Source organism: Coregonus lavaretus (genome assembly GCF_964263955.1).
Source record: "Coregonus lavaretus genome assembly, chromosome: 1".
Lineage (NCBI taxonomy): Eukaryota > Metazoa > Chordata > Actinopteri > Salmoniformes > Salmonidae > Coregonus > Coregonus lavaretus.
In genome coordinates this window covers 75,419,042-75,437,524 of record NC_139988.1, presented here as the reverse complement: position 1 = coordinate 75,437,524, position 18,483 = coordinate 75,419,042, and the positions used below count along the sequence as shown (strand labels likewise).

At 41.6% G+C, this 18,483-nt stretch overlaps 1 protein-coding gene across 1 annotated transcript in view; it reads right to left on the bottom strand.

Moving 5' to 3' along the window:
• Window positions 1–643: 643 nt before the first annotated feature.
• Window positions 644–18,483, bottom strand: part of LOC311131781 (pro-neuregulin-3, membrane-bound isoform-like) — a gene marked incomplete at both ends in the record, with an annotated part of 453,127 nt that continues 435,287 nt past the window's right edge. Inside the window, 3 exons of the mRNA XM_084164910.1 lie at window positions 644–1,415; window positions 7,749–7,904; window positions 8,486–8,601. Coding sequence (XP_084021036.1) covers window positions 644–1,415; window positions 7,749–7,904; window positions 8,486–8,601 — 1,044 coding nt within the window. The remainder of the gene's footprint in view (window positions 1,416–7,748; window positions 7,905–8,485; window positions 8,602–18,483) is intronic.

Here is an 18,483-nt window from a genome sequence, read left to right as displayed (position 1 = left end):
CATCTTTTTAAGTGGGAGAACTTGCACAATTGGTGGCTGACTAAATACTTTTTTCCCCCACTGTAGGATAAACTTATTTTGCTATACAATTTACTAGACTATACCCACACCAACTTGAGAGACACAGACATCAAAGATTAAGCAGAAATATGTTTCAGAAATTAAATCAACCACACACCTTTTAACACTGTGGTCTTTGTCTTTATTTTGTCACGTCGTCATGTCAAATATATATACACATCTATAGGACATATATATATATGACATGTATAATTTCATTTCTTTACAATAGAGAAACAACATAGAGATGACACACTATTTTAGTTTCTAAGTAGAAGCTTTGTTTAAATAGTGGCATATAAATCATTTATATATTTTTTCAAATACACATTTATATCAAGCTTCCACCGGTCTTTATGTCTGTCTGCATTGTTTCACATTATTCACACAGACTGTGGGTGTGTTTTCTTAAGAATTCAGTGTCTTAAATGTATCAATTAATTCCTCTCTTTAGTCCAGGCTGCTGTGGCTCTTTTACAGAAAACAGGGGCCAATTAGTTAAGCAGGTGGTCCTACCCCCCTCCCGTGTCATCGATGCAGGTGGACAGAGTCTCTCCTTGCAAGTTGGCGAGAAATAATCCAATCAGCTGGCAGAAGTTTTGGCACAAGCAATTCCAGCACCTTTTGCCACCACTACTGAAAGGAAGGCATTTGCCCCTCCATTCACCAGGGGGACATTTTGTTTCCAGAGCGCCTGGGCCTCTCTTTGGACACCTTCCTGAGGACCCCTGCTCCCGGGAAAGCTGTAGAGCAGTCTGGGTGTAGACCACATTCTCTTTTTCTTTGACTCAAGGACGGTCACAGCAATAAGAGTGTTTGTGCTATTCAACCCGGCAACACCTGATCCAGATGCTGCTGTCCCAGAGGCCACAAGGCTAGAGTGTTGGAACGATCCCCCTGGCCCTACTGGAGTTTCAGAGGAGCCCTGTTGCGTGTGAATAGGGCTTGTCCCTGACCCCAGTGTAGTCTTAATGTCGTGGGGACGCACATGACTGGGTCTGTCTTCTAACTCTAGTACAGTCACAGAGGTGGAGGAGGAGGAGTGAGGGGGTGTGTGGCTGCTGCCACCGGCAGGTGCCTGGGCCATGTAACCTGGCCCGGCGAGACCTCCTCCATGCGAGACCCTCTCCCTGCTCCCGTCCACGTGACCCCCCTCGCGGTCCTGTTCCTGGAGAGAGGGGATGATGGGGACGGAGTGCGTGCGGAGAGAAGGAGGAGCGGGTGTTATTCCTCTGTCCAGACGGGTGCAGGGAACCTCCCTCCATCCCTTCTTCTTCGCGGAACGAGACATGGTTTGCATATTCGGGAACCCGCTGCGCTGGCGGTCGTCACCTCCATCCCTCCCAGTGTCAAACCTGCAGGGACGCAGAGAACAGAAAATATAAAAAAACTGGGCGGAGATTATGACCTTTTGTTCCCAGACCTTTATTGCATGACTTCTCATTTTCACCTGACAGAGAGAGCGAGAGCGAGAGAGAAAAAAATAGAATACAAATCCTTCCCAGACAATTCAAGCCTAAAAAACATCTGTCTACACCGGTGAAATATTTGTTTAAATCTGGGAATTCATAATCTTTGTGTACTTATTTATAATCTACGGCATGGACAGTCTACTCTGGCTGCTTAAATGTTTAACTGAAAATCATTTCTCTTGTGACAACCTTATCAGAGATTTAAGGCTTTAGCATCAAAGCTGGGTCTGAGCGGCTATATGAAAACCCCACTGACTGACTGCTTTATTGGATTGTGGGGGGTATGGTCTTGAAAGTCAGACTCCTTATCAAACTGAGTACACCTTTTCTGATGACTGCCTGAAAGCCCAGATAGCAGAAATGTTGAAATTAGGCCTAGCATTAGGTGAGTGTGTGCATATGAATCAAGGAACGTTGCCTGAAGAACCGAAAGTGTTGCAGAGTTGAAGATGCTATTTGACAGTAAATTGTAAAATAATGCCATCGGGATAACTGGCTTTAAAGGCACAATCTGGGGTATTTCCTGCAATATAATTATTGAAGAATATAACTTATAAATGCCTTCGGAGCTTGGTACAATTGTCTTACCCTACCGAAACCCAAATTAAGGTTACAGTGAGGGGAAAAAAGTATTTGATCCCCTGCTGATTTTGTATGTTTGCCCACTGACAAAGAAATGATCAGTCTATAATTTTAATGGTAGGTTTATTTGAACTGTGAGAGATAGTGTAAAATGTTATAAATTGATTTGCATTTTAATGAGGGAAATAAGTATTTGACCCCCTCTCAATCAGAAAGGTTTTTGGCTCCCAGGTGTCTTTTATACAGGTAACGAGCTGAGATTAGGAGCACACCCTTAAAGGGAGTGCTCCTAATCTCAGTTTGTTACCTGTATAAAAGACACCTGACCACAGACGCAATCAATCAATCAGATTCCAAACTCTCCACCATGGCCAAGACCAAAGAGCTCTCCAAGGATGTCAGGGACAAGATTGTAGACCTACACAAGGCTGGAATGGGCTACAAGACCATCGCCAAGCAGCTTGGTGAGAAGGTGAAAACAGTTGGTGCGATTATTTGCAAATGGAAGAAACACAAAATAACTGTCAATCTCCCTCGGCCTGGGGCTCCATGCAAGATCTCACCTCGTGGAGTTGCAATGATCATGAGAACTGTGAGGAATCGGCCCAGAACTACACGGGAGGATCTTGTCAATGATCTCAAGGCAGCTGGGATCATAGTCACCAAGAAAACAATTGGTAACACACTACACCGTGAAGGACTGAAATCCTGCAACGCCCGCAAGGTCCCCCTGCTCAAGAAAGCACATATACAGAGCCGTCTGAAGTTTGCCAATGAACATCTGAATGATTCAGAGGAGAACTGGGTGAAAGTGTTGTGGTCAGCTGAGACCAAAATCGAGCTCTTTAGCATCAACTCAACTCGCCGTGTTTGGAGGAGGAGGTATGCTGCCTTATGACCATAAGAACACCATCCCCACCGTCAAACATGGAGGTGGAAACGTTATGGTTTGGGGGTGTTTTTCTACTAAGGGGACAGGACAACTTCACAGCATCAAAGGGACGATGGACGGGGCCATTTACCGTCAAATCTTGGGTGAGAACCTCCTTCCCTCAGCCAGGGCATTGAAAATGGGTCGTGGATGGATATTCCAGCATGACAATGACCCAAAACACACAGTCAAGGCAACAAAGGAGTGGCTCAAGAAGAAGCACATTAAGGTCCTGGAGTGGCCTAGCCAGTCTCCAGACCTTAATCCCATAGAAAATCTGTGGAGGGAGCTGAAGATTCGAGTTGCCAAACGTCAGCCTCTAAACCTTAATGACTTGGAGAAGATCTGCAAAGAGGAGTGGAACAAAATCCCTCCTGAGATGTGTGCAAACCTGGTGGCCAACTACAAGAAACGTCTGACCTCTGTGATTGCCAACAAGGGTTTTGCCACCAAGTACTAAGTCATGTTTTGCAGAGGGGTCAAATACTTATTTCCCTCATTAAAATGCAAATCAATTCATAACATTTTTGACATATGTTTTTCTGGATCTTTTTGTTGTTATTTTGTCTCTCACTGTTCAAATAAAGCTTATATATAAAAATTATAGACAGATCATGTCTTTGTCAGTGGGCAAACATACAAAATCAGCAGGGGATCAAATACTTTTTTCCTCACTGTATATTACTCCATCGATTATGTTTATGTTGTCATATGAATCCTAGTTTCAAACTATCATGTCAATCTCGTGGACTGTCAGTCCTTGTATCCATAGCTCCAGCTATGATTTTGAGAGTGGTTACATTTCCCCAGCCCCATCTCTAAGTTTAAGTGTTAGGGATGTTTTTGGACTGAAACAAGTAAAGAAAATAAATAAATAAATGTGTCTTTAAACCCCACACCAAACCTAAAATCATATACACTAGAGACTATTTTGCCCATGGTCACTAGGATAAGCTGTCTAATACTATACTGACACAGAAACAAATGGTACTGTATTGAGCACTAACTTTAAAAAGTGTCTTAAATCTCATACGCTGTTAGTGAAACCTACAAAGACCCGCTCACTTCAGAGACCGTTTAAATAATTGAATTACTTTCCCCGTTCTTCTGTATTATTGGGGGAAACCAGGGCATCTTAACATATCTAAAAATAACTGTCATGGCAAATTCGGCTTCAATCCATTCTGTGAAGGGTAAATATGTGTTTCTAACAGTGTTTAATGAAACTGACAATGCTCTATGGGGATTTGCTGACAACATTGAAAACACAGGCAGGTTCTCATGCCCATTTTCCCACTCTTGTTCTCTCTCTTTTTGGTCTCTCTCTCTCCCTTCCTCACTCTCTCTCTGTCTCCCTCACTTCCTCTCTCTCTCTTTCTCACTCCCTCGCTCTGTCTCTGCGTTCTCTCTCTCTCACTATCCATCTTTTACTGCTCATTCCTCATTCCCGAAGACCAAAGGGTATCTCCATGGCAACAAGGGAGGGAGGATGTTAGTATTGTATGGCTGTTAAGTATAGAAATAGGTCAGTCCAACTTCCATGGGCCAGCACAGCCTTGCTTTGTTGATGGATCTGTAAAGGGGTTATCAATAGTTAATATGTTCCAACTAGTCAAATATAACTAACACAATCTTTGCACGTCGGTGAAGAAGAAAAAAAATCTTATACCACTCGTTCCCCGAGCATTTGCAAGCCTCATGTTACCAATAATTGCCTATGGCTACAGATTCCTCCTCTGCGGCTTTAAAAAAATTATCCTAGTTAGTTCTTTTCTCTCTGCGTGTGTGTGTGTTTATTTGTGTGTGAATGCATACTGTGTGTGTGTGTGTGTGCGCACGCGTGTTGGGGTGTGCATACTCTATGTGTGCGCGTGCATACTGTGTGTGTGTGTATGCGTGAAAAGTCTGCACACTGAATGTGTGTGCGCACATTGTAAGTGTGTGTGTGCATAGTGTGTGTATGCATGCATACTAGTCTGCATACTGTATGTGTTTGCGTGTGTTTGTGCAGTGCTACAGGAGGAGATCTTCTCACAGCCATTGAAAGAATATGCTGAGCTGTCTGCATGCTGCACTGTTTCAGAATGTTAATTATGGAAATAGGTCATATATAAAGAGTTTGACAGCAGTGTGTATCTTACAAGTCACTGTGATACTCAATCAGGTTGGCATGTTAATAAGAATATTGAAAAATATACTCTGGGAGAACTATGGTTACATCCCAAATGACACCCTATTCACTTTGTAGTGCACTACTTTTGGCCAAGGTCTACTCATGGGTTGCACGTTTCATCACAATATTGTTTTGAAAGTTATTTTGAAGACTGACTCCTGACTGAACGTTCTACTCAATGCATTTTCAATTGGAGGCAAATGATTTGTAGGAAAACCTTTGGTCATCATTGAGAAGTTGTCAGATTGACTTTAGATGTGGTATAACATTTGCTAACTAGCTAAGATTTAGGGAAAAGCTCTGGATTTAAGCTTTCTGACATTAGCATTGCTAGGTATTTTTGACAAAGTTTGCTAGCTAATGGCAACATTACCATCTCTCTAAAGTAAATTTGACGACATCATAATGATGACAAAGTTGTTTCCTAATAATTATTTGCTTACTTTAGGAATGCAATCTTATTTCCAAGCCATTATAGTGTAATTTAGACAAAACAATAATTAGCCCTCGTTAAGAATGACTGGGCACCACTCAACTTTCGGGACTCTGACTCACCCACTGTTACACACACACACACACACACACACACACACACACACACACACACACACACACACACACACACACACACACACACACACACACACACACACACACACACACACACACACACACACACACACACACACACACAGTCACCATTGCTGCTACAATGTATTATTATTTAAGCTGCTCAACCATGTCACTACAAACTCTAGCACATTTCATAGTCTATACTGTATATTCTTACTGTATATATATTTCCTAACATTACAATTATTCTTAATCTTTTACTACTTTTTATTTTAAACAATTATATAAATGTGTATTGCACTGTTGAGGAGAGCTTGCAAGTAAGCATTTTACTGTACCGTTTACACTCTGTATCCTGTGCACGTGACCAATCAACTTTGATTTGATTTTAGAACGCTCATAACAATGGTGTTACGCGACCAAGTTATGGAGGTGCCATCCATGAATAGGGCACTGGTCAAAAGTATTTTGGGATGCATTTTTATTTGGGATGCATTTAGAATTGCTTTAATGACTGACATCTTACATAGTCACACCGTCACTCAAGTTCCAAGCTGCCAGCAAATTATGCTAACTAAACCACCTTAGCAAAATAGGAATAGTGTTGTCAGTGACATGGAGATATGATTGGGCAATGTTTTATTTTACAGGCCTTTTTAGGTAGTGTTTGTCTGGCATTTACTAAGAAAAAATTATAATAATGGTAACCAGCAGTATCTTTTGGTATGTTGAATTCAAAACAATAGCAGACTACTTGGTTAAATAGGAATATCTTACTTTAGAGTATGAGTATAGGCATGGTATGATTCTTTTACAGGCCTTTTTTGCTGGTGTTATCAGCAGTATCGTTTGGTATGTCAAATTTAACACAATAGCGGACGTGCACAAAGTTTGTGAGGCTGCAGTTTGATGTAATTTAGCACTTTGAACGCTGCCGTCTTTCCTTCACACTCACCACAGTGCCTCGTTTGCTAACTTCAGCAGTTGAATCAGGGTATCATAGAAAAACTGAGAAAGGGAGAGCAAGCTATCAGCATTAGCATGACTGGTCATGATTAGTATGATTGGTCCCTTACCTGGCAATTGGGTGCATTGTACTGTAGTAACGTGTGTGTAAATTCACATTTTAACATAGATTTTCTAAAAGGAAACACTGGACTATAGAATAAATTGTTCCCAATAAAGTGGGAAGTGAACTGGCCACCGGAGGGCTGGCTGCTCTGATCCCATGAAAGGGGGTTTTGTGTTCAAAGAGGTCTGTCTAATGAAGGTCTCTGACCGAAACGTCTCGTTTCGTTTTCTAACCTTGGATTTATAATAAATAATATATTGTTATAATGGAGACAGTGTCGAGCCTCAACTTCTGATGCATCACTCTGATCCCAGGTAGCATCTCCTGCCATTGTGCCCTTGAGCAAGGCACTTAACCACTGAAGCCTCTTAACGTGTGTGTGGAAGGGGTTTCTCACAAAAATTGACAATCAGAACAGTACTGTACAGTACAGTTGAATATCTACTCTATTCTTATTTATTTCTAAAGCAGAATCAATACATTTTGACGTCACTGACCCGCTCTCTAGGGTTGCTCCCTAATCGTGTCCTCATAATGCTGCATCAGGTCTTGTGTGAACATTTGACGGATAGTCCTCTGCAGAGAAAGTGCCAGCAGGACTTTGTCTCATGTTGACTGCCCTATTCAATCTCACAGATGCATATCTGTATTCCCAGTCATGTGAAATCCATAGATTAGGGCCTAATGCATTTATTTCAATTGACTGATTTCCTTATATGAACTGTATCTCAGTAAAATCTTCTAAATTGTTGCAAGTTGATTTATAATTTTGTTCAGTATATTTCAAAGCACATGATTCAAACTGACTTATCAAGACCAAACAACCTTGCCATCAACACTGTCCTCATTCAGTTTCAAAGGAAAGCAGAACATCCAGGTGCTTACCCTCTTAAAGACTCTGCCTCCATCTCTGTAGACTCCACCTCCTGCAGGTGCCTATACGGGGGGCCAGCAACCCTTGGTCCTCGAGAGATGGGTGGGTTCCTCGTGCGATGAGTGTCCCAGTGTCTTTGGGCTAGACTGAGGGACAGGGAGCTACTCCTGGGACGAGCCATGTTAAAGAATACGTAAGACAGAAACACAAAACATTGGTCAAAATATTGAAAAGGCTTAAAGGACCACACTGTAGTTCCCACTCTGTAGTTTCTCTTCAGCAAATAAGAGAAACAGGAGACTATAAAGAAATACATGGCACATGAACACATTGTGGATGATATGCAAACATCTATTGCAATTGCAATCTTATTCGAATATACAAATATTTATTTCCCCATCTGTTGTGAAGCCATCAGTGTGATTTTCATGCTAGCCGCTAACTTGGTAAAACTGTAAATCAAACGGAAATGTCCCGATACGTGTATCTGCTTTTGATGCAGATAAGCGCCTTTGTGCCTGGCAACGGAGCCTAATTGCATATTAACATGTTTATTACCAATTACAATTATCATAAATCTTTTTTACATTCCATGAAAGCACTGTTTATGTTTTACACTAACATATTGTGCCATATTGTGGGATGATTAAAAGTCTTACTTGGCTGCATCCACTTCTGTTGACTGGAGCGGCCTATTTAAACTAGAGGTGCGGGAAGAACGAGAGAAGATGTTCTACTGTACAAGTACCTGAAGTGTTTCCCTTTGGAGAGCTCTCTGTTGAGAATAGGTGGAGCTGCTGTGGGTGCGCCAGCTGGCAGACTGCTGTCCCCTTGAGGAGGGGAGGACCCATGAGATTTGCAGCACTGCAGTGAAATACAAATAAAGGCCAAATAAGGACATGAGTTGAGGAAAATAGGAAATTGGAAAGTATATATTAGGACCCCATACAGTTCGTGGACATATACAAACATAATGAATACACGTGGGTTCCTCGATAGCCATAGATAACACGATATACACTCAGCAGATGCAGCCACAATAGTCCTGAGTCACTGTAGGAGATGTTCCCCTGTGATATATGGCCCCCTCAGCACAGGTCCCTTTAATTAAACTGCAGATTAAGTCAACACTTTCTGATTACAGTCCCTGGCGGCTCTCCCACTACTTTCTACAGAGGCCAGGAATTAATCCCAGACAAGATTACATTAATGGATTCCTAAATAATTTCCCCTCAATTCTCTATTTCTTCCTCTATCAAAATTAGAACCATTATCTTACAAGGGCCCCGGTACTGGGATCATTGACGCACGCAAGGCGCAGTGCGATGCCCCAAAGCCTCCTGAACACGGAGAATAACAGCAGATAGTATTATTCCACTGACTAAAGTTCTCATGTTTGTCAGCCTCCGTCCTTACGGTGCATTATTAAAGCGATTGGATGTGACTTAGGTTGTGTCTCAAATGGCAACCTATTCCCTACTGTATATCATGCACAGTGAATAGGGTAGTGCACTAGTGAATAGGGTGCCATTTGGGACACAGACTTAGAGTCTTTTTCAGAGCTCTCATTGCTGATAAGCTCACTTGCTCTTCTCTGCCTTTACACCCTTGACTCCCTTAGTGACCTGTTACAGCTTGTTCTCCTCCGGCGCAGGAAGATTTGATCATTTTGACCACCTTCACAAACTCAGCTGGGGGGAACGGGACTTAAGAGTAATGTGACATGAGGAGGCAGGATTGCAATCGGTGTCACAGGAGTCTGTCGGTGCAAACATGACCAGGAGGTCGTAAAACTATGAGATGTTTCACTGGAGACTTCTGTAATTGCCAGTTGTGGCACCTCCTCTCTTAAGCAATCTGCCACATTTTAGCTTTTGTTTGTGTTTTTATTGACATATACAGTATATACAGGTGTGGCCAAATATATTGGCACCCTTGCACTTTTCTTAAATAGTTCCCCCCTTTTTTTTTTGAGGAAAAAAAAGCGAGCAAGTGCTACAATCAGATGCAAGTTCTACAGTCAATGCATGGCATGTTAATAAAATGTCTGCAAGCTAAAACACACATGATCATGGACAATGCCGCACACCCACTCCACAGCACTCTAATGCAACACAGTAGGAGCTTCAGTAACAGGTTCATCCTGCCCAAAAGACCCACAGAGAGGTTCAGAAGGTCAACTTAAATTCACAAATTTTAATTTAGAAAGTAAAGACAAATGGCATGGATAAAATGATTGGCACCCCAGAGCTAGTACTTAGTTGCACAGCCTTTGGCCAAGATAACAGCAGACAAACGCTTCTTATAGCCATGAATGAGCTTGCTGCACCATTCTCCTGGCAATTTGGCCCACTTTCTAGCAGCAAACTGCTCTAATTCTTCAATGTTTAAGGGGTGCCCTCCACCAACTGCTGTTTTCAGATCTCGCCATAGGTTTTGGATGTGATTCAGATTTTGACTCTTCGCTGGCCACTCCAGAGCAGTCCAGCATCTCTTCTTGAGGTTGTTGTCCTGCTGGAAGATCCACAACCTTCAATGGATACCCAATTTTTGGACACTGGGTTGAACATTGGACTCCAAAACACCAGATAATCTGTTGATTTCATGATGCCTTGCACACGTTCAAGGCCCCAAGTACCAGAGACAGCAAAGCAAACCCACAGCATTATCAAACCTCCCCTATGTTTGATTGTAGGGAGGGTGTTATTTTCATTGAATGCTTCATTTGGTCGTCAGTAACCACAATGCTCATCTGTATTGCCAATGCGCTCTAATTTTGTTTAATTGGTCCACAGAACATTTCCCCCAGGATTTAGGCTTGTTTATTATTTTTATAGTTAAATCAGGCATTATTGTGTCTCATTCAGCAGTGGGGTCTTCCTATTTTTACCAATGACCAAATGAACCATTCAAAGAATAATAACACCCTCCCTACAATCAAACATAGGGGAAGTTCAATAATGCTGTGGGGTTGTTTTGCTGTCTCTGGTACTGGGTCCTTGAATGTGTGCAAGACATCATAAAATCAGCAGGGTTAGAGTTAGTGTTAAACCTTAATCAAACATTGAAGTGCGGGCCAAATTGCTAGTAGAAATGAGCAGCAAGCTTATTGATGGCTACAATAAGATTTTGTTGCCAGTTATATTGACCAAAGGCTGTGCAAACAACTACCAATCATTTTGTCCATACCATTTGTCTTTATTATCTAAATAAAAATGGTAAACTTAAGTTTACAGAAATAAAATTGGTTCTGCAATGTTTTTATTTTTTTACTTACTTTAGAGGAATTAGGGAATTACTTAGAAAAAGTGCAAAGTGCTAATATATATACTGTACGTAGCAACTCAGTACCCAGTAACTTATTGTAATTTTATAGGATACAGTGCGGGAAGAAAGTATTTGATCCCCTACTTGATCCCCTACTGATTTTGTACGTTTGCCCACTGACAAAGACATGATCAGTCTATAATTTTAATGGTAGGTTTATTTGAACAGTGAGAGACAGAATAACAACAAAAAAATCCAGAAAGACGCATGTCAAAAATGTTATGAATTGATTTGCATTTTAATGAGGGAAATAAGTATTTGACCCCTCTGCAAAACATGACTTAGTACTTGGTGGCAAAACCCTTGTTGGCAATCACAGAGGTCAGACATTTCTTGTAGTTGGCCACCAGGTTTGCACACATCTCAGGAGGGATTTTGTTCCACTCCTCTTTGCAGATCTTCTCCAAGTCATTAAGGTTTCGAGGCTGACATTTGGCAACTCGAAACTTCAGCTCCCTCCACAGATTTTCTATGGGATTAAGGTCTGGAGATTGGCTAGGCCACTCCAGGACCTTAATGTGCTTCCTCTTGAGCCACTCCTTTGTTGCCTTGGCCGTGTGTTTTGGGTCATTGTCATGCTGGAATACCCATCCACGACCCATTTTCAATGCCCTGGCTGAGTGAAGGAGGTTCTCACCCAGGATTTGACGGTGCATGGCCCTGTCCATCGTCCCTTTGATGCTGTGAAGTTGTCCTGTCCCCTTAGCAGAAAAACACCCCCAAAGCATAATGTTTCCACCTCCATGTTTGACGGTGGGGATGGTGTTATAATATAATATAATAATATATAATATGCCATTTAGCAGACGCTTTTATCCAAAGCGACTTACAGTCATGCGTGCATACATTTTTGTGTATGGGTGGTCCCGGGGATCGAACCCACTACCTTGGCGTTACATGCGCCGTGCTCTACCAGCTGAGCTACAGAGGTCATAGGCAGCATTCCTCCTCCTCCAAACACGGCGAGTTGAGTTGATGCCAAAGAGCTCGATTTTGGTCTCAGCTGACCACAACACTTTTACCCAGTTCTCCTCTGAATCATTCAGATGTTCATTGGCAAACTTCAGACGGCCCTGTATATGTGATTTCTTGAGCAGCGGGACCTTGCAAGGGCTGCAGGATTTCAGTCCTTCACGGCGTAGTGTGTTACCAATTGTTTTCTTGGTGACTATGGTCCCAGCTGCGTTGAGATCATTGACAAGATCCTCCCGTGTAGTTCTGGGCTGATTCCTCACCGTTCTCATGATCATTGCAACTCCACGAGGTGAGATCTTGCATGGAGCCCCAGGCCGAGGGAGATTGACAGTTATTTTGTGTTTCTTCCATTTGCGAATAATCGCACCAACTGTTGTTACCTTCTCACCAAGCTGCTTGGCGATGGTCTTGTAGCCCATTCCTGTCACGATCGTCTAAAGAAGCGGACCAAGGCGCAGCGTGTTGAGCGAACATGTTTACTTTATTAAATTAAAGCAACCACGAAAACCACAAAACAAATGACGATAGTGAAGTCCTCTGTGACACTGACAGAACAATGGAACAAAAACCCACAACCCCAAGGTGAAAACACACAGTATACATATGGCTCCCAATCAGAGATAACGAGCCGACAGCTGACACTCGTTACCTCCGATTGGGAGTCATTGACCAAACATAGAAAACAACAACCTAGACACCCAACATAGAACATAAACACATAGACTGCACACACCCTGGCTCAACATAATGAGTCCCAGAACCAGGGTGTGACAATTCCAGCCTTGTGTAGGTCTACAATCTTGTCCCTGACATCCTTGGAGAGCTCTTTGGTCTTGGCCATGGTGGAGAGTTTGGAATCTGATTGATTGATTGCTTCTGTGGACAGGTGTCTTTTATACAGGTAACAAGCTGAGATTAGGAGCACTCCCTTTAAGAGTGTGCTCCTAATCTCAGCTCGTTACCTGCATAAAAGACACCTGAGAGCCAGAAATCTTTCTGATTGAGAGGGGGTCAAATACTTATTTCTCTCATTAAAATGCAAATCAATTTATAACATTTTTGACATGCGTTTTTCTGGATTTTGTTGTTGTTATTCTGTCTCTCACTGTTCAAATACACCTACCATTAAAATTGTAGACTGATCATTTCTTTGTCAGTGGGCAAACGTACAAAATCAGCAGGGGATCAAATACTTTTTCCCTCACTGTACGTATTACAGTAAAATTATTTACTGTGAGCACACTTGGGACTCAACCTCAGCCTGGATTTTAACTCACAGCCTCTTGGTTGCCATCAACCTGAATTTCTTACTACGCCACCAGGTCTGTTGGCATAACAGAGATTGGCCTCAGATTTATTGGCAACAATCTGTTTCTGCACTTTGCTAAAAGTGGCCCAGAATCAAGTCAATAATTGTCATATTATCTGACAAAACCAACATCAAAATAGCAGTGCTCAGCAACACTTGATGTAAAGTGTTCATAAATGCTCTGCACAGCAAATTTGAGATCAGAATTTTAAGACTTTCTTAGACATTATACTGTATGTGACCCACCGAAATAGTGTTAACCTAACACTTTTCAAAATGTTCACAAATTGGGTGTTGCATATTACGACTTAAATTAACACTTTATTGGAGTTGGGGGAGGGGGGTTAACATTGTAGGTTGTAAAGCCTTATTTGCATATTTCCCAGCATGCTTTTTAAGTGAATGTCAGATATAAGTGACAAAGACATCATTGCTGCATTCAATAACTTCTAGTTATGAAGCCTTCACCAAGTGACTGCCTAAGTGCATGTGTTTGAATTAAAAGTACACACTTTATTACCATCAGAAAATATTCACATCCCTTGACCTTTTCCACATTTTGTTGTGTTACAGCCTGAATTTAAAATTTATTAAATTGAGATGTTGTGTCACCGGCCTACACACAATACCCCATAATATCAAAATGGAATTATGTTTTTAGAAATGTTTACAAATTAATAAAAAATGCAAAGCTGAAATGTCTTGAGTCAATAATTATTCAACCCCTTTGTTATGGCAAGCATTTGCATAACAAGTCACATAACTTGTATGGACTCTGTGTGCAATAATAGTGTTTAACCCCCTAGATTTGATTGACACACCGGTGCGTCAATCTAAGTTACATAACCAAAAACGCTCCATCAAAATCTGTTAGTTTAAGAAAGAGATATCAAGGTTTTTTGCATTGGATGCGTCTTAATACACTGCATTCAAAAGGTGGCAGAGCTAGAGCGGTGTTTGTCAGACCTTCTCACGGTTGGACCTAGAAAGTATTATGACCACTCTATTGAAAGGGGAGACTCACGAACACGATGGCATTTTGCTTTAAAACACCCACAAGTGTCATGGGACTCGTCTGAAGGTAACCGGTACAGGTTTAAAAAAATGAATGGAAGTATGAAGGTAGTTTTGTGCCTACCCAAAAAATAGTCAAATACTGTATGTGTAAAAAATACAAATGTAGATTTAGGACAGACACTTCAAAACCTTGTTTCTCATGGTTAATTTTTTTTACTGTCCTTTTTGCCATTTATGAATGTGTAATTCAATGCGTTTCCATGGGCTTTAGTAGTAAAGGCCTAAATCAATATTTTATCAAATAATTTTGTAGAACCCTTTTAGGGTGGGTGTAGAACCCTTTCTACAGAGGGTTCTATATGGAACCCAAAATGTTTCTACCTGGAACCAAAAAGGGTTCTCCTTTGGGGACAGCCGAAGAACCCTTTTGGAATCCTTTTTTCTAAGAGTGTAGAATCAACACTCAGATATTTTTTTTATTTCACCCTTATTTAACCAGGTAAGCCAGTTGAGAACAGGTTCTCATTTACAACTGCGACCTGGCCAAGATAAAGCAAAGCAGTGCGATAAAAATAACAACAACACAGAGTTACACATGGGATAAAACAAAACATACAGTCAATAACACAATAGAAAATCTATATACAGTGTGTGCAAATGTAGTAAATTTTGGAGGTAAGGCAATAAATAGGCCATAGTGCAAAATAATTACAATTTAGTATTAACACTGGAGAGATAGATCTGCAGAAGAAGTTGTGCAAATAGAGATACTGGGGTGCAAATGAGCAAAATAAATAACAATATGGGGATGAGGTAGTTGGGTGGGCTAATTACAGATGGGCTGTGTACAGGTGCAGTGATCGGTAAGCTGCTCTGACAACTGATGCTTAAAGTTAGTGAGGGAGATAAGAGTCTCCAGCTTCAGAGATATTTGCAGTTCGTTCCAGTCATTAGAAGCAGAGAACTGGAAGGAATGGCGGCCAAAGGAGGTGTTGGCTTTGGGGACGACCAGTGAGATATACCTGCTGGAGCGCATACTACGGGTGGGTGTTGCTATGTTGACCAATGAGCTAAGATAAGGCAGGGATTTGACTAGCAGTGATTTATAGATGACCTGGAGCCAGTGGGTTTGGCGACGAATATATAGTGAGGGCCAGCCAACGAGAGCATACAGGTCACAATGGTGGGTAGTATATGGGGCTTTGGTGACAAAACAGATGGCACTGTGATAGACTACATCCAATTTGCTGAGTAGAGTGTTGGAGGCTATTTTGTAAATGACATTGCCGAAGTCAAGGATCGGTAGGATAGTCAGTTTGCGAGGGCATATTTGGCAGCATGAGTGAAGGAGGCTTTGTTGCGAAATAGGAAGCTGATTCTAGATGTAACTTTGGATTGGAGATGCTTAATGTGAGTCTGGAAGGAGAGTTTACGGTCTAACCAGACACCTATGTATTTGTAGTTGTCCACATATTCTAAGTCAGACCTGCCGAGAGTAATGATTCTAGTCGGGCAGGTGGGCGCAAGCAGCGTTTGATTGAAGAGCATGCATTTAGTTTTACTAGCGTTTAAGAGCAGTTGGAGGCTACGGAAGGAGTGTTGTATGGCATTGAAGCTCGTTTGGAGGTTTGTTAACACAGTGTCCAATGAAGGGCCAGATGTATACAAAATGGTGTCGTCTGCATAGAGGTGGATCTGAGAGTCACCAGCAGCAAGAGCGCCATCATTGATATACAGTTGAAGTCGGAAGTTTACATATATACTTAGGTTGGAGTCATTAAAACTCGTTTTTCAACCACTCCACAAATGTCTTGTTAACAAACTATAGTTTTGGCAAGTCGGTTAGGACATCTACTTTGTGCATGACACAAGTCATTTTTCCAACAATTGTTCACAGACAGATTATTTCACTTATAATTCACTGTATCACAATTCCAGTGGGTCAGAAGTTTACATACACTCAGTTGACTGTGCCTTTAAACAGCTTGGGAAATTCCAGAAAATTATGTCATGGCTTTAGAAGCTTCTGATAGGCTAATTGACATCATTTTTGTCAATTGGAGGTGTACCTGTGGATGTATTTCAAGGCCCACCTTCAAACTCAGTGCCTCTTTGCTTGACATCATGGGACAATCAAAAGAAATCAGCCAACACCTCAACAAACAATAGTACGCAAGTATAAACACCATGGGACCACACAGCCGTCATACAGCTCAGGAAGGAGACACATTCTGTCTCCTAGAGATGAACGTACTTTGGTGCGAAAAGTGCAAATCAAACCCAGAACAACAGCAAAGGACCTTGTGAAGATGCTGGAGGAAACAGGTACAAAAGTATCTATATCCACAGTAAAACAAGTACTATATCGACATAACCTGAAAGGCCGCTCAGCAAGGAAGAAGCCACTGCTCCAAATCCGCCATAAAAAAGCCAGACTACGGTTTGCAACTGCACATGAGGACAAAGATTGTACTTTTTGGAGAAATGTCCTCTGGTCTGATGAAAAAAATAGAACTGTTTGGCCATAATAACCATTGTTATGTTTGGAGGAAAAAGGGGATAGCTTGCAAGCCGAAGAACACCATCCCAACCGTGAAGCACAGGGGTGGCAGCATCATGCTGTGGGGGGGGGGGGGGGGGGGGGGGGGGCTTTGCTGCAGGAAGGACTGGTGCACTTCATAAAATAGATAGCATCATGAGGAAGGAAAATTATGTGGATATATTGAAGCAACATCTCAAGACATCAGTCAGGAAATTAAAGATTGGTCGCAAATGGGTCTTCCAAATGATCATTGACCCCAAGCATACTTCCAAAGTTGTGGCAAAATGGCTTAAGGACAACAAAGTCAAGGTATTGGAGTGGCCATCACAAAGCCCTGACCTCAATCCTATAGAAAATGTGTGGGCAGAACTGAAAAGCGTTTGCGAGCATGGAGGCCTACTAACCTGACTCAGTTACACCAGCTCTGAAAGGAGGAATGGGCCAAAATTCACCCAACGTATTGTTGTGGGAAGCTTGTGGAAGGCTACCCGAAACGTTTGACCCAAGTTAAACAATTTAAAGGCAATGCTACCAAATACTAATTGAGTGTATGTAAACTTCTGACCCACTGGGAATGTGATAAAAGAAATAAAACCTGAAATAAATCATTCTCTCTACTATTATTCTGACATTTCACATTCCTAAAATAAAGTGGTGATCCTAACTGACCTAAAACAGGGAATATTTACTAGTGGTCGGTGTGGATAACGTAATAGTAGATGTTTCTACCCAATATTTTGAATATAAAGTCAAATCAGCACTGCGCTTTAAAATGTAGGTGTTGTAAAGGAGCTCATTAGCATATTTGGGGTGTGATCTAATATATGTAACTACATGAGTGAAAAAGGTCCTACCCTATTTATCAACCCTGGTATTACATATGGATTCGATGGTAGTGGCACTTTGTAGTTACATGTGACAAGGTCAGATTTTGGTTTGAGTTATTAACATGGTAATTCACAGGTGACTTTTAAACATCAAATTACAAAACATAGTTACATAGTGGAACAACAAATGTGTAGCAAGTGGATGTGAAATTATGCATTCCTTGTTCCAATTGTGTAATAACTGATAGTGTTACAACCTTATTACCATGTAATTACATAGTAACACATATGTAACTACTATGTTACTACAGTTATTACTGTGTAGCTACATACTAATAGGAGCAACTTAATGTATGGCGTTACCCACTAACGGTTGGCACAAATACAACATATTTTAGACCATGCCCCCATATATGCTAATGAGTACATTGCCTGTGTGACCAGCAAAGCACCCCCACACCATAACACCTCCTCCTCCATGCTTTACGGTGGGAAATACACAAGCGGAGATCATCCATTCACCCACACCGCATCTCACAAAGACACGGCGGTTGGAACCAAAATTCTCCAATTTGGACTCCAGACCAAAGGACAAATTTCCACCGGTCTAATGTCCATTGCTCGTGTTTCTTGGCCCAAGCAAGTCTCTTCTTCTTATTGGTGTCCTTTAGTAGTGGTTTATTTGCAGCAATTCAACCATGAAGGCCTGATTCACACACTCTGATGTTGAGATGTGTCTGTTAGTTGAA